At 39.7% G+C, this 17,188-nt stretch overlaps 1 protein-coding gene across 5 annotated transcripts in view; it reads right to left on the bottom strand.

Annotated features, from left to right (window-relative positions):
* EPB41L5 (erythrocyte membrane protein band 4.1 like 5) overlaps nt 1–17,188 on the bottom strand; it is a 62,764-nt gene that overhangs the window by 28,036 nt on the left and 17,540 nt on the right. For all 5 annotated transcript variants that reach the window (XM_068138960.1, XM_068138959.1, XM_068138962.1 and 2 more), the window contains exons 4-15: nt 16,539–16,581; nt 15,355–15,433; nt 12,928–12,972; nt 12,526–12,578; nt 9,777–9,897; nt 9,302–9,389; nt 8,581–8,669; nt 7,445–7,514; nt 6,621–6,790; nt 4,910–5,016; nt 4,207–4,234; nt 597–639 (exon numbers count right to left, since the gene is read on the bottom strand). In XM_068138960.1, the coding sequence (XP_067995061.1) occupies nt 597–639; nt 4,207–4,234; nt 4,910–5,016; nt 6,621–6,790; nt 7,445–7,514; nt 8,581–8,669; nt 9,302–9,389; nt 9,777–9,897; nt 12,526–12,578; nt 12,928–12,972; nt 15,355–15,433; nt 16,539–16,581 (936 nt within the window). The remainder of the gene's footprint in view (nt 1–596; nt 640–4,206; nt 4,235–4,909; nt 5,017–6,620; nt 6,791–7,444; nt 7,515–8,580; nt 8,670–9,301; nt 9,390–9,776; nt 9,898–12,525; nt 12,579–12,927; nt 12,973–15,354; nt 15,434–16,538; nt 16,582–17,188) is intronic.

Raw genomic sequence — 17,188 nt, 5'->3', positions numbered from 1 at the left:
CCAAGGCTTAGGTTTTGATACTGAGAAGCAGATTTACTTTACACCAACCTCCCTTTTCAGTCAAACAAGGTATTCTGTGTGTAAGTACTGACATACGATACTTATGTGGAATTAGGACAGGTGTCTTTGATTTCCTCTCCAATTCAGAACACACTGAATTTTTGCTAACCATGGATTCTTTAATTTGCAGGTGCTTTCCTGTCTCTTTCAGAGAAAAAGAAAAAAATCATCCTGTAACCAGCAACCAACACAGCTGCTGATGAATTGTGCCTTTTTCCAAATGTTACTTAGCATACAGAATTGATGTCCTTCGGGTAAGAACGACACTCAAACAAAGGTACTTGGTGTACCTATGAGACCCTGTACCTATAAATAGCATAGTCTCTGTAGTACTAGGACATGAGCTATCTTCTTTATTCCAGCTAAATTAACCAATTATCCTGCTTATAAATAAGCAGTAATTTCTTGGCATGCAATTCAGCATTTCACTGTAATTTTTCAATTGGTCAGTCACTGGATTTCAAGAAGGAACAACAAAACCCTCAAATCTGTTTTAGTGCATGAACACTGCCTTTGAAAAGCATGTGAGTGCTTACTTGTGAGCCATTAGTTTGGTTGATCACAACATTGTTTGCAGTACTGAAAGAGAAAAAGAATTTAAATCAGAATCAGACCAACAAACTATTTTTGCAGTCTGTCAGAATCACAGGGATTTTTCAGAAAGAAATACAAAGTCCAAAGATCTTTTCAAAGCACTTAACTGTTCTCAAATGAAAACTTTAAGACTTTTGTTTTAGATCAGCTGCCACACGCTAGGTAACTAAGGGTATCACATTAGTTTTCATTTGTTCAAGCTGCAATTTATCTGTAATTGATCTGTTTTTTCATCTTCCTTTCCTAAATCATAGAACTAATAAGGTTGGAAAAGACCTCAAAGATCATCAAGTCCAACCTGTCACCCATCAACTCATGACTACTAGACCATGGCTCCAAGTGCCATGTCCAATCCTCTCTTCAACACCTCCAGGGACAGTGACTCTACCACCTCCCTGGGCAGCCCATTCCAATGCCTAACAACTCTCTCTGTGAAGAACTTTCTCCTTGCCTCAAGTCTAAACTTCCCGTGGCACAGCTTGAGACTGTGTCCTCTTGTTCTGGTGCTGGTTGCTAGAGAGAAGAGACTAACCGCTTCCTGGCTACAACCACCCTTCAGGAAGTTGTAGACAACAATAAGGTCTCCCCTGAGCTTCCTCTTCTCCAGGCTAAACAACCCCAGCTCACTCAGCCTCTCCTCGTAGGGCTTGTGCTTAAGGCCTCTCACCAGCCTTGTTGCCCTTCTCTGGACAAGTTCAAGAGTCTCAATGTCCTTCTTAAATTGAGGGGCCCAGAACTGGACACAATACTCAAGGTGTGGCCTAAGCAGTGCTGAGTACAGGGGCACAATGACTTCTCTGCTCCTGCTGGCCACACTATTGATGCAGGCGAGGATGCCATTTGCCTTCTTGGCCACCTGGGCACACTGCTGGCTCATGTTCAGTCAGCTGTCATTCAGTACCCCCAGGTTCCTCTCTGGCAGCTCTCCAGCCACTCTGACCCCAGCCTGTAGCACTGCATGGGGTTATTGTAATCAAAGTGCAGCACCCAGCACTTGGACTTCAATGCCATCATGTTGGACTCCGCCCATCTGTCCAGCCGGTCAAGGTCCCTCTGCAGAGCCCTTCAACCCTCTAACTGACCAACACCTGCTCCCAACTCGGTGTCATCTGCAAACTGGTTCTGTTTAGAAATCTTCCCAATTCAGCAGTAGGGTGGGGCACTTTTAAAGCAAAAACTACATAGTTTTAGTTGAATGGACAGCAAAATGTGACATTACTGAAACCTCACCTACATGCTGCAGATACTATTTATTCTGTAACTATAGCTCTTCTGAAGTTTCACATCACAAAGTTAATCAGAAAAAATCAGGAGTTTCTTCTGCATACAACCTCTAATGGACTGAGTTACTGCTTCAGAGTCTTAAAAGCGTCCATTCAAAATTATGTGCACAGCAGCTCAGAAGAGGAATAATAATCTTATTAAATGTTTAACATAGTTAATAAATTAAATAAGACCCGTAGCCCTATTCCTGATGATTTCTGAATCTACCAGAGACATTTCACATTTTTGACATACTTAAAAGCTTTTAAACCCTACAGAATAATTATGCATTATGAATCTTGTGCAAAGTAAACTTTCTTCCAGACATACAGTCTTCTAAAAAGAAAAAACAATGGTTCCAGTCTCCTGTGACCCATTAATCTTTTGATTTACAGTCTGGACAATAGCTATGCAATCTGGGAAGCCAACAATTCAAGTCAATTTCTGTATCTACTTTATTGATTCTTTAGAATTATTTTACTTAATATCACAATGTCAAGATCGGAGAAGCTGTTCCTTGCCCGTTTCCCAAATTCACACCTTCTCTGTTGAGACAGTGTGGAGGTTTCCACAGGATAGTGTGCATTTAACAACAATATTAAGGAATGCCTTCTGGGTAGCACATTCCCCTGTGCTGAGTTAACACAAAAGAATGGAACAACATACATCTTTCATGATGCATTTCAATTAGCAATGCTCAAGTGTAGAGTTTCAGAAATGGCATAGATTGCTCTGGAGACTAACATAACAGTGCCACACCTAGGTGTACATCAGACGACCACTGCCTTATCAGAGGAAGAAACTGCACATGAAGTTTCTCTTCCCACTCTCAGAATGACCTAAGCAGCATGAAATTTGGAAAGGGCATGACAATGCAGCATGATGAAAGTACTAATTAATCACTCGCATTTTGCATGCAGAGGACCTTTAAGAACTTTAATGGCACCCGGTTTTGAAGAGTACTTTTCTAATTGAAAACAAACAAACAAGGACAATACAGAAGGTCACAGAGACACCTCCATGTTAAAGCAACTGCAGCCTTGTTCCCTGCTGCTACACACAGAAAATGTATGGCTGTAATAAGCCTGTCATGATCCATGGGTATCTACTTGAAAAAAATAAGTGGTTGCAATTCATCACTGCAATGTTCACAAGTTACTGGGTGAAGTACAGAAACCAGAACTGAGTGACTTAGTTCCTTCACTACCAGGAAATTCTTTTTAGCCTCGTTTCCCCTCTTCCCCTAAGGAACAGTATGGAAACTGTATGATTCTTATTCACATGAGTATTTTAGCTTGCCACAGGAAGTATAAACCTACACACACAGAAAGAATCCAGGTAGAGAAATAAAGAACCAAGAGGCCTCCCTCAATGTTGATCATTAATAATTTAGTACATATCTATGAAAATACTTAAATACATAAAAACAAATGCAAGTAAGTATAGTACAGAATATAACACGATCAACATATTTCAAATATCTATTGCACTGTATTTTACTTCTCTGACATTTCCCTTCCGAGGAAAGGCTGAGGAAGCTGGGTCTCTTTACATTGAAGAGGAGGAGACTGAGAGGTGACTTCATTAATGTTTATAAATATATGAAGGGGAAGTGTCAGGACAGAGCCAGGCACTTCTCAGAGATGCCGAACAACAGGACAAGGGTTAATAGGTGCAAGCTGGAACCTAGAAGGTTCCACGTGAACATCAGGAAAACCTTTTTCACTGTGAGGGTGACAAAACACTGGAACAGGCTGGCCAGAGAGGTTGGGGAGTCTCTTTCTCTGAAGACATTCAAAACCCACCTGGATGCCTTCCTCTATGATATACTCTAGGTGATCCTGCTCTGGCAGGGGGGTTGGACTAGACAATCTTTTGAGGTCCCTTCCAACCCTTAACGTTCTGTTAAGTCACTTGATTATGCATTTCAGTCACATAGCCAGAGTGGGCAGATCTCAGAGACAAGACATCCTCACATGCTTTATCTATTTTTAAAAGGCAGCACACAGAATTACCACTCATGTACAGCAAGAATCATATCTAGTCATAACCTAACTTCTTTTCCTGCTACTAAGCAAGTCTGGCAATTGCAAGTCCATGTGATAGCAACACAGGAGCTTTGCTTTGAACAGTACGTTTTATGTAAAGCAAACAAACCCCACAGCAAAATCACAGTTGAGAGGTTAATGCTCTCTACATTTAACTAATCTTACAACAACCTCCTGCAGACATGTGTTCATGCACAGGTGGTAAACATCAGAGAAATATTTATATTGGAATGCATCTTACCTTGTGTCTTCAATCTTAGCAGCATGTGCTACAAAAACACAAGCAGTAATTAAAATTTAGTTTACAATTAGGTTAGCAGTTAAATATTAAGCATATTATTAATTAAAATAGTCTAGCAATACCTAAAAGTAGGCAACTAAAAGAGCAAAATTTGCCAGTATCTCATGCATACTATGTGAAAAATAAAACTATAAATTGGAAAGAAACAATCTGAAGAGCATACTAGAGTCAGATTTAAGCAAGTATCTGAAAGCACACATGGAGGTTAGGTTTGACCTGTGAAAGAGTGGGCATGAAAGACCAAGCACCATCACAACCATGAAGTTGTGACAATAGAGTGCAACTTCTGAGAACAACATAAAAAAAACAATGACAATAATTTCAAACCTGATTCATAGATTTCAAATATTATCAGGAATACATTGCTTTTCCCTAGACCCAAGTTTGTCACCTTTATACAGGCACCAATTGTGCTATATTTGTGTGTATTTTACCTGCTAGGCAAGCTAGAACAAGATGCTTTGGCCAGAAGCTTTTTCTGATAAACAAATGTAGCGTCCCAAAAATGTCAAAGAAAACTTAACTTTGAAAATTCAAGAGAAAGACAAACAGCTACAGAAGAATCCCAACACAGAAGCTTTAAAGGGTATGATGACTTGACTCTCACAATGAATTATACTTCTCAGAAGGAAAAGTCCTTTACCTTTCATTTGCAGTGTTCGTCTTGAATATCTCTTGCTGGGCCTTCTTTCAAAGGATGCTGATCTCCTGGCTTTGTTGGTCTTGGTGGTCTGATACTCTGTTTTCCCACTAACAATGTCATGTAAAAGTATAAAACACTAAGTGCCTTATTTTTAATGACAAAATACAGACATTGCTTATCAAAACATCACACTTCTATTTTAAATTCATAGCTTAATAACATGATCTCAGTTCTATTAAAAAGAAATATCACAAACTTAACACCTCAGAAGGCCTTTCAGAAAAAAGGGGAAGTTTTACAAACATTCCATTTTCACCCCATGTTCCCAAGACAAAAGGCTGAAGCAATCGCTACTTAAGCATTAAGTGGCTGAAAAAGCACATTTGGTCTTTGCATATTTCTGTGATCACAGTTCATGCAGTTTGGGAGAGGCTGAAAATTCTAAGAGCGAGTAAAGCTCAAGGTATGCTGCCAAAGGTCATAGAGCAAGATGATAATGGGACTGAAAACCAGCACCTAGAAGCTCTTGTTCCTAGGCAAGCCTTTTTCTCCCAGATTTGGCCAGACTCTGCCCAAGACAGCAAACAGCTTCCTGTTCTGCTCAATCCCTGGGTACCACTGATTCATTCTGAAGCAGACTAGATGGCATTGCTACAGTTGCTGGAAAAGAAGGAAAGAGGTCCTGGAGCACCTCTCCTACAAAGACAGGCTGTTGGGAGCTGGGACTGCTCAGCCAGGAGAAGAGAAGGCTCTGGGGAGACCTGACAGCTGCATTTCAATATCTGAAGAATACCTACAGAAAGGCTGGAATACTGTTTAGAAGCACTTGTAGAGATAGGACAAGGGGCAATGGTTTTAAACTAGAGCAGGATAGATATAGGTTAGACATGAAGAGGAAGTTCTTTTATAATGAGACTGGCAAAACACTGAAACAGGTTGCCCAAAGATGTGGTTGAGGCCCCATACCTGTGGACATTCCTGGTCAAACTTGATGGGGCCCTGAGCAACCTGATCTAGTTGGAGGTGTCCCCTTTAACTGCAGGAGGATTTGAAAAGATGACCTTCAAGTGTCCCTTCCATCCCAATGCATTCTGTGATTCGAAGTATATGCATACTGCCTGGGATCACAGCCCACCCCCTTTCATATATTCTCATCAACTCTGCTGGGGCAACTGACAGCATCCTGCAGACTAATCTGGGACCATACGCCATCTGGAAGGCTTTTAAATGCACCAGTAGTGCCTAACATGAAATAGGCATTGTTTAAGCTTCTGAAGCTTGCCATCGCTCAAGCAATCAGGAACTCAGGAGGCAAAAGACTTGCAGAGTCTCAAAACCATGTAGATCAATCATGCATCCTCTATAGCTCATTTTGAAAATGAGTGGGCTTTCAAGGGAAAGTGATCTATCAAACATGGTGTACCATTAATGCTATGGAAGGAACATGAACCTTGAGAAAATTCTGGTTTCCTACTGCATGGATCAGAATGACCTAAATATTAATCAGAAAATTCGGGGGTGGGGGGTGTGTGTGTGTGTGTGAAATCCACATAATTAAATAAAACTGATAATGCTACTCACTTAGCTTGCAAGTTTCACTGCTTTGTATGTCTTAAGTGAACGAATACCAAGCGCTGTCCTGTTTCCATGCACAATGCAAGAAAACCAAGTAGTAAAAGCAGGTATGCGCCAATAGGCAGATGACACTGACCTGTACCGGAACCGGGATCCTAACCGAATGAAGCCAGACCGACTGGAGTTCTTTTGGACAGGACCTCGGAGCCGGAAGAAGGCATGATGTTCCACTGCACATTTCCACAAGTGTTTGCAGGCTTTGGGATGATCCAGTCTAAAGACAAAAGTGTGCTCCTGCTCTTTTCCCTTAAAGCACAAATGGCACACTGATGATTTACAAGGGGCTTGAATAAGTCGAAGCTACAATTCGATGCCAGCCAAATAAATGTTTACATCGTTGTTCATGAATACTGCAACATATGTTTATAAAAATAACATCTTTCAGGCAGAAGACCCAACCTTTTCAGAAGCTTCTGAAGCTTTCTGTCAATACAGGAAGGTACTTCTCAATAAGGGCACCACGGTTTCACTTCCAGATCTGATCTCCTCAAATTACCAATGCTCACATTTTTATTATCTCAGCTCTGAGCAATTTCTTCCCATGGGAACCATTCTGGCACCTACTTGAGGAATTCATTCCACTAAACATGGTACATGTTTTTTCACTTTTACACTTCCTTGTACAATGCACACTATTTCCAAATTATCTGGTCTATACTAGTTTCACAAGGTATTTCCCTTTTACAACAGTGTGAGGGGGAAAAACAACAAGTAATTGAACCCATATAATTTATACTTAATCCCTTCATTCCCCTCCTCCTCATGAAGTCACGATAAAAAAATGTAGCAAAGGGACCATGTTAATTCTCAAAAGTTAAATATCAAGAAAAGAGATCAGGAATATGTAAATTAGTACTGCATAATCAAGACTGAGATATAACTAAACAGATAGTTATCTACCTGCTCATCATCCTCAACAACAACTAGAGTGAGTTTGTTTTTCTTGAAGTCAAGCCTTGTTATCTTTGGCCTGCAAGATGAACAGAAAAAGCAGGTTATGTCTAACTCTCTTAGTAACTCACTGACAGGTATGTTGATAGTGGAGGGACAAGATGCACAGATAACATTTCTGCTACAAAGAAAGTGTTTTTCTGAGCAGTTCATGAAATTGGAGTGGGCTAACACTAATGAACTACTCATATGATGAAATTCCCCTAAACATCTCCCTATTTATTCTTTGTATACAGTTTTGAAAGGCTAGATAGGAATTAAACACTTGAAAATGCGTAAATGTCTGTGTACCCACACCCAAATATGCTAGCTAGAAGGTTCTCTAGTTTGAGGTTTATACAATATAAAGCCCTGCAAAATTTCATCAGAATGCTTCTAAGAAACCACGGGGAGATCTTCAGGTATTTGACAGATAAAGCAGCACACCTTCATAAAAAATGAAGGAAGCTCTGTATGTCACAAATGCCTATTAATCTGGTTTGGAGATGTGTGCATGTGTTTGTGTGGGAGGTTTGTTTGTTTGCTTTTAATTAGCCCTTATTGATGACCACAAAGGGACACTTCTGCCCTTTCCTGGGCACAAAAAGATATCTTCTTAATAAAAAGCTTGCCTAGATGACATTTTATGTAAAAACTGCACAAGTGCTATTGCTTATGCTTCTTTTTCAATCTGGATAGAATTCCTGAAGTAATTTCACTGACTGGGTGCATACTTTATTTCCAAAGCAAACTAGTGCAAACTACAACAAACAAACAAACAAGAAAATCAACAAAAATACCCAAACCAAAACAAAAATCCAAACAACCCAAACAAAAACCATCCTAAAGTTATTCCATCTTTTACTTGCCTCTAGCACATTACACTTACAGAAGCCTACTAATGTATCAACAAAGACTGCCATAAAAAAAGAAAGAAAGAGTATTTTTGGACATGTAGAAAACCCTCACAGACTAGGGAGTATTTCTGCAGGCACCTGGTATACACAGTGCTCTCATATTCCAAACAAATCTTTTTTTGCCCAGATCAGAAGGAACAAGACTGTAAAGATCTAAAATGTATTTTAACATGCAATCAGAGTGCTTACCAGAAAAACAAACCAATCTTCGTGTCTCCTTCAAAGACAAGAACTCCTGTAGGTGTTAATCCCAGGCTGTAATCATTGCCATCTCTTGCCTAATTGCCACAAAATAAAGATTATGTTCATTTTGATGTTTCACCCTTTATTCAAATTACTCTAGTGGTTTGTGTAGCTTATTTTCCCAGTGTTAAAATTACACACATATCTGCTTATTTTATACAGCAAAACTCTCATGTTTCATTCAATGATCCTATGCAATGGATTTTTCTGGTTTGCAACCTTTCAATAAGGCTGACTGAAGGAGAAAATCGAAGTTCCTTGTTTTGTCTGTATAATAAGGCCCTCCTTGCGCAGCTCCTTCTCCACAGAAGATGTATTTTTACTTGTAGCTTTTAAGCTAGTAGCTGACTGGATTCCAGCCAATTTCAATTTAATTACTATGATTTTCACATAGCTCTCAGTCCAAATACAAACCATAGTACATATTGCCATACCAATCATGTATTTAACACAGAGCAGATATGTTTGGACTGAAGTTATACCTTCAAGAAATGTGTAATATAAAGTGGAATGTTGAGGCAAAGCCATATCATTTGTTACACAGTTTAGATGAGAACAACACTCCTTCCCCTCCCCCCCCCCCCCCCCCAAGCAAAATCCATGCTGAAATGCAGAACAAAGCAAACATTATCATTTCCAAAGGTCATCATGCTGTGGTTAAACATACCTTGACTATATGCATGTCTACACCATACATTTCCAGCCACTTAGCTTTGTTTAAGTAGTTAGTTTCAGCCTGTGCTGGTGTTTGCCCCCTGAAACAAATTTTTTGGTGTTAGTCACATGCCTGAAAAAGCACAGAAAGGCAAAACTGGTACATGAAAAAAGAGGAAAAGAAATTCCTGAACATTGGTGAAAAACCTAAACACTGCTGATGTTTGTTTGATCTCATGAACATCAAGGTCACTTTTTTAATGTTTTAATCTGAAACCACTGCTGCAGATATAATTGCATTTCAGGATGTCGTACCGCATCATTTTACTCAGACTTTTGAAAAGCTTCATTTCTCACCAGAACCATATTAGATTTAAGTTTCTGAACAAGACCAGAGAAGAAGCATCAGCAGCATTCTTTTGAATACAGTCCTTGCACAGAAAAACCACTGCAATGAGCTGGTTAGCATGCACTGGAAGATCTAGTACCTGCATTCCTTCCACTTCTCAAAAATGGCCAGTTCCATCTCTTCAGTCTGCGTGGGAACAAACCTGAACTCAGACACCAGTTCAGGGACGTGCTCAGCAGGATCATAGTCTCCAAGTTCAGCTACAAAAGAACAGGATTGTCAAGCAATGTTCCCAGTAAACACAGTGGATATTAACAGGAACTTCTGCATACTTTCCTAGTGAATCTAAAGTAGTAAATATCTTTTTGCCTTCCTCCTCCTCCTCCAGTCCTGCAAGATTTGGAGCACCACCTTTTTTTGACAGGGTAATTATGGACACCAAACAAACGGTCATGCTGTCTGCACAAAAGCTTTCCATGAATTTTTACAAAGTGCTATTGATGTATTCCTGAATAAGCCTCCTGCAAGTGGAAGTTATCAACATCCTTGAAATTAACTTTTTTTTCTTTCTTGCAGAGTTTAACATTTTTATCACTGAAGTCTCTGCTGAGATTACAGATGACTAAAGTTACAATAGAATTTTGCCTTAAATAATTAGAACAAAATATCCTGAGATTGGAAAAAGCAAAACCAGTTCAGACACTTCTTATAAACTTATTTGTCCATTCCAAAAATTCTGGATTCATGAATATATATCCCCCCTGTCCTGCTAAAACTAAGGCATAAGGGTAAGGGCATAAACATGCAGCTGTTATTTGTCACTCTCCTTTTCATCTAAGCACACAAAAAATGCCCTCCTGGGTCAGTCAAACAGCTCACCTAGTCCATGGCTGCACACTCAACAGGTGCAATAAGAGATGCCATTTGGAAAGCATACTGAAACATACTAGTCAGTGGCTGTGCTACACTAAAAGTACAACCTCCTGTTTTCCACAGATGCTAAGGCCAGCTTTCAGAGACTGAAATATACCTAAAATGCTGAAACTTACATTTAGAAATCTTTATGTCCTGATTTTCAGAATCACTGAGCATTTGCTCCTCCCAATGATTTCAAATGGCTTCTTTATTTTTAGCTAGTATAAAAAAGAAATAGAAATAATTCTAACTTGGACCTTGGGTGTCTGATACAGGCCAAAATCTGTTCTGTTTTCCTACACAGGCGTTTGTGCAGGCAAAAAGTAGTGAAGTCTTTGGGAAGACCTGGAGAAGTCAAATACACCCACAGAGTACTCCATGGGTGCAAGAACTACATATGATCTACAAACCTGCTTCTTGGATTTCTCAACACTGCAAGCATAACAATAGTCTTTCCCCCCCCCCTTCTTTTTTTTCCCTTTTTAAATGCTGACTGAGGAAGTCTGTAGTTCTGTAATAATTTACTCCCACTAAAACGCCTGCCTCTGCTGAAAGGAATGCTGTCAAACCCAGCTTAGGTTCCAGCTGATTTAAATAAAAGTACACAGCTGTCAGAGTAAGATTAAAGCCCTGCTAAGGGCCTCATTGTGGAGAGAGGAAAGAAAAGACCAAAACAAAAAGCAATGGATACATGGCCTAATTAGATCACTTTGTTTTTCCAGAAAGTTATTTACTGAACCTGTATCTTAAAAATATTAGCGTTGTTAGAGCCTTAACTATGGAACGTGTTTGAACTGGTTTTCCTCTACACAAAAAGGCAGGTATCTTTACAGTTTAATTCCAGCTCTCCATTCTTGCAGATTATTAGGGCCACTAGAAGTTCCTGCCTAAAGAACAAACTGCGTTTGGGAATTATCTGTAGGAGAAAGTTTCAGCACCTCAGTCCTGCTACCGAACTGACGCAGAGTACAACAGTGCATTGCTTTATAAAAGGAATGCTGTGCACAGAATCTGTGCAACACAAACATTTCCAAATTCTCTCTTCATCAGAGGGCTGTACAACAGAGGTTATGGGATTTGCTGTAGACTCAATCTGAGTCCTCCAAAAAGGACCCAAAAGCCTACTCCAGCAGACATTTCTAATACTCGAAGTCACCTCTATTTTGTGAGCTCCCCTGCTTGAAACCACAGCAAACTTCACATTAAGATCACAACCTCTGCCAAAAACACCTGAAGACATTGGCCATGAAGATGAGTCATGCACAATCTCTGCAAGCAACTGAAGGTCAGACCACAGCTATCAGAGAAGCCATGGATGCTGGAGTGGAGTCAGCTGGAACCAGAAGTTGAAGGCAACTCTTTAATAAGAGTCTCAAAAGACTCAAGCATAGTGCTACAGAGCTGAGAAAAAAAGAGTCAACTTTTTGTCTGAGGAAGGAAATACCAACAACAGCTGTTTGACTGTAAATGCTCAAGTGCAAGTTGTAAGATATGAAACACTAACATGTTTTTGCAAATAAGCTGAAGTCAAAATCTGGTGGTTTTTGTACACAGGATTTTTCAGTTGAGTGTACAACCGAAATAATTTTGTCTCTAATTTGTACAACAAAGAAAACATATGGTAGAAACTACACAAAGTGAGGGTTGGGGGGAGTCAACAGTGTTAGTACATCAAAGCAATTCAGGAAGTCTGCAAACCTCGTATCTTGTGCGAAAGTGGACAGGTTTGCAGACAAGCACCTGAGAAAACAAGTTTAGGACAAAGCTGTTTATGTTCAGAACCTCCTTGTTCTGTTTCCTGAGGAATCAAGCAATTTTCAAGTTATGCTCTCAGCAAAATTACAGTCAAAAAAGCTGTGTTTCTCACTGCATCACTAGTGTCTGCACAGAACCTATTCTCTGGGTATAGCAAGGACGGAGTCTACACAAAGCTGTTCATGCAACTTCATCCTTCCCTGATCAGATCTACTCACCTTGCATGTTATAAGCTGCCAATTGGACGGCTGTGTCAAAAGGACATTCTAATCTGCCATGAGAGAAATTCATTGTTAAAACCTTCAATGACACAATTTAGCAGACAACTCATATACCTGACACCAAGAAATTGTAAATGCTTGGGGTAAGAAAGGGAAAGGATGAGTAGGTTTGCAGGAAATTAACAAGGGAGAAGCACAGCATAACTTAAGCAGCCCACTGCTGCTACTCATACATAGAAAAGTTGTATTTTAGGAAAACCCCATTACATTACTTAGCAAAACTTAGTCATTATCCAAATATAAATTCAACAAACCCTATGCTAAACACACTGTAATTGTTTAAAATTATGTTTAATTAGGATGCTTATTTAATAAACAATTTTGATTGGGAATACATACTTTCCAGTAAGAATATCCAGTTTCAGCTGCAGAACAAATAAATACCTGTAAAATTAAATAAGAAGAGTCATGATTAATACTTCTAATGTGTCATCTAGCCAACAGGAGGAAGTTAGAGACTGACATTGTTGTCTTTCAAGGCTTTATCACTTGGGTTTGTATGTGCTGCACACATTTCAAATCAAGTAAACCCCAAACTAGAAGTTGTTGCAAGCAGAACTGCTTTGTTGCATGGAAAAGAAATAAGAAGAAAAAAAAGAAGATAGATACTTTTTTAGGTTTCTTCTGATAGCACTTGGACAAAGAACAATTGTACCTTCCACATTTTCTTCATTATTCAGACATATTGATCTTATAAATAAATGAGTATTTTAAAGTCTCTCAAGAATAAACATTCCTGATATGGATTGCTTAGTTAAAATCTAACCTAGAAAGCTGACTGCCAAGTGACAAAAAGATACCCAGGAGGCTGCAGCCTTTTCAGTTTGTTTACTGTTCAGAGCCAGCTTTCCTTCATTCACTGCTTTGCTTATTCTGTGCTCTTTTTGCTTAGAAACTGGGTAAATATTGAATGCAAACCTCCTATCCTTTTGGTGTGCAACATCAATCCTTCCAATCCGCTACCCACGAAGAGTAACCCTCTTGTTCTATGGTGGTACACAGCTTTCCTTTAACTAGAGAATTCATCTCATCATCTAACACACTGGCATCCATGATGGTACTCAGTCTGAATTCTACCTCAGATGAACCTCAGTCTTATGCACAAAGCCAAAGACATTGCTTCTGTTCCATCATGTGCCTGTGTCTCCTCATACTCTCACATATCAACATGAAACAGATGCAGGCATTTTTTCTACAAGTACCTTGGAAATCCACATCTACTTTGTGAAGCCATTTATTATCCAAAGCATTTTGAACACCAGCTCCACAAGGTGAATAAATTTGTTTGGTACTGACCCTAGATACCAAAAGAATGAGCACTGGCCTCCACTGTGTAGTGGGTGTGACCAGTCTGCGCTTATCAGCCACATAACACTGGCAAATAATTCAAGCATACTTCCCATGCTTAGCTGTGTTACATGACCTCTGGTGGCATCTGATGGGAAGCTGACACAAAATGTGAGCAACCTGCACTACTGGAAGCTCTAAGTGGCTTCAGCTGGGTGTTCTGCTGTGTGAAGAAATGGTGGAATACTCACAAAGCCCCTGCTAATGACACCGATAGCCCATAGCAGAGCTCCCTTTCCCACTGCTTCTTTAAGGTGCAAAATTGTCTGGAGACAGAAGAAAGCCTTGCTGCTCTCCCCTTCTGGAGGATTAGCTAAGCAGACAGACAGGGTTTAAAAGCCCACAGGTTTCAGGTCTGCCCTGCTAAAACCTGTACTACAAGGTTGGACTGGCAGAACTCAGACAAGACAGATGAAAGTGTTTCACAGCGGTAGATACTGATGTAGGTCTGAATTTTGCCTGTGGTTACTATTTTTAAAGACAGTTGTTTATTCGAGAACATGAATGGGGAGGCAAAACACTTTTCCAAGATCAGCAGGAAAGCATTAAAGAAGAACAGTTATGACATTGTTTCCACAGCGTGCATATGGCTGTAAGAGGTAATGCTCCTGTAATCTTCCTGGGTTTGCTGTAAGGGATTTGGCTGAAGTGCAGATCGAAGATCCACACAGACATAAACCTGAGAAAACAAACAAATGTACTTCACTCTCTTACAAATGGTTGTTTCTGACAAGTGAAGTCTCTGCAGCTATCAAGAAAGCCATACAATTTTGTCTTCTTTCCAAAAGGGATCAACAGTAGTGACAATGCAAAGAAACGTCTTTACAACAGATTTATGCTACTGACAGGTGGCAAAGCACCTCAAGTATGTTTTAGTCCAACATAAAATGCAGCATTATGAATGGATCTGTGAAATGCTTTCATCAGGAGAACCTGTTGTTCACTGATACTACAGTCATACAGCACTCTCACATCTCAACATGTTAGTAAACCTATTTTTTCTTTCTGTAAGCTCTGCAAAGACCACAGAAGTAATCAATGTCAACTGGACTTACTTTTGCCAAAGAGAAAATTCTAACTTGGAATTCAACAGAATGACCACTTATGGTTGAAACTAAAAGCAACCTAAGTAGAATAACAAATGATGTCAAAACCCCTGTCCATTGTGCATAAGATACTAAGATCAGTGGCCAGAATTGCCTAATGAAATCAAGTGCAACAAGTAATATAGTAAATACACCGATTTCTTGATGTTAGAACCCACTTATTCCATGAAAGCGACCTTAGAAACATTTACAAAAAGGTCTGTAAGCCAAGAGCCCTAAGAAATTCTCCAAATATCACACAACTCTTCAGATCAATACCACAAAAAGCATTTTCCTGGATTTATTTGGGTGTCTCACATAAAATCTCTCTTACCTTGTTAGCTCTTCACGTAGATTGTTTGGCTCTGATGAGTAAAACTTTACACGAAAATGCAGACAATATGGTGGGCCAACTGCAAAGCAGAGTTCATTCAAGAGAGCAGTAACAGTTACTGGATGAAACAATTTTTTCGTTACACAGAATCACATCACAAAACTTGACTGAAATTAGCCCTGTCCTACCACAAGGCAGGAACTCCTTTGTGACAGGGAAATGCATGAAGAACATCAGGGTGAATGAACGCTTAAATATACGCACAAAATAATTGTATATGTTACAAGTCAACCCAACAGTCATATTACATTAAGTTGATTCACCCTGACAAGAGCACACAAATCTAGCTTAATCCCTGTATCTGAGGACTCTACCCATCACCAGGAAAGCTATGTATCTTGGCTCTGCAGCTGAGCAAATCCCCAGGTACTCAGTTGGTCCCTGTAATGCCTTCCTAGGCCTCTGGGAAATACCCACTGCTGACAACTTGGGCCCCTTTATTCCACAGAAGTTTAGACATATTTGGGGGGGATTTAACAGATCCATCTGTGTAAGAATCATGTTTTGGAAAGCAAAGAGTTAATTCAGCAAAAGAATGGATTAACAGTGCTTATAAAAGGAGCAGCGCTCTGCTGATTCTTCCATCTGACTGGAAGAATTTTCTCTCACTCAGTGCTCCCAAAACCTTTGTTGTATTAACACAGTACCACAAATCCCTGAAGAATTCACAGTGGAGAGCAAGGAAGCTGCTAAAGGAAAATTGGTTGATGTCACAGTTTACCAAACATGCACCACTGAAACCACCAAGCCACACTAAACCCTTGTGCAGAAGGTAAGAACTTGGTGGACAAAACTCTGGTGCCCCAAGAGATGAAGACTCTAAGACAAGCTTTCCTATAGTCAGGATAATGATCTATAACACTAAAGCATCTTCAGCTGCCTTGACTCCATTTAAACTATAATTAATGAGCACCTAGATGTTTAATTAAGGACATTAGACTAAAGTAATATGAGCTACAGAGGGAAGAGGTCATTAAACAATCAGCAGCACCATGCCAGGTTTTGGCCACTAGGACTTCTCACCCCTCACAGGTCACTGCCCTGCTGCTCCCCCCAATTTCAACTCCCTGTGTCTCTTGTATGCTCAATATAAGATCCCAAGAGAAAACAGAAATGCCACTTACTTTTAACTTGCTTTTTAATGCTTTTTGTGTTGTCCAACCAATGCTGAAAAATAAATTACTTTCATTGAATTATCAAAGAAATCTCATAGCAAGAAAAAAACCAACACCCTATTCATTCGTGAAGACCATCTTGGAATAACAAGCACTTTATTAAAACAATCTAAGCCAGAATCTTCCACAATCCACAGCTCTCTCTACTCAAAGTTCTTTTTGCTTTACAAACTTTGTGAGTTTTGAACAACAGAAACATCCTGTGGTGCCTTATATAATACCAATCTTCAAGAAAGCATTATCTACTTTAAAAAAAAAAGAATACTGACAAGCCACTGTAATTACTAGCATTTTCATTCTGTCCAAACAGTTCACACAGCAGGTCAGCTAGTGACAATGTGACAGAGAGTCATAAATCACAGCTGGCACCTCTGGAACTCAGTTGTTTAGGATGTCTACTTGGGGTGGAAGAGGAGAGACAAAATAAACACTGTTGACTTTCAGGCATTTTCTTTAGATGACTCAAGCACAGCAACGGCAAAGCTGCCCATGTCCAAACAGAAGAGTCAGCTCTACCTAATTCTCCAAATTCTATTCACACAGACATTTTAGCAATTGTCATATAAGAGGACAGAAGTAGCTGCTTCACCTACTAATGT

The sequence above is a fragment of the Melanerpes formicivorus genome, unplaced genomic scaffold (assembly GCF_026170545.1).
Source record: "Melanerpes formicivorus ecotype bairdi unplaced genomic scaffold, bMelFor1.0.p_v2 SCAF_5, whole genome shotgun sequence".
In the NCBI taxonomy this organism is placed as follows: domain Eukaryota; kingdom Metazoa; phylum Chordata; class Aves; order Piciformes; family Picidae; genus Melanerpes; species Melanerpes formicivorus.
The sequence above is the reverse complement of the archived record's forward strand: the minus strand, read 5'-3'. Positions and strand labels throughout refer to the sequence as shown.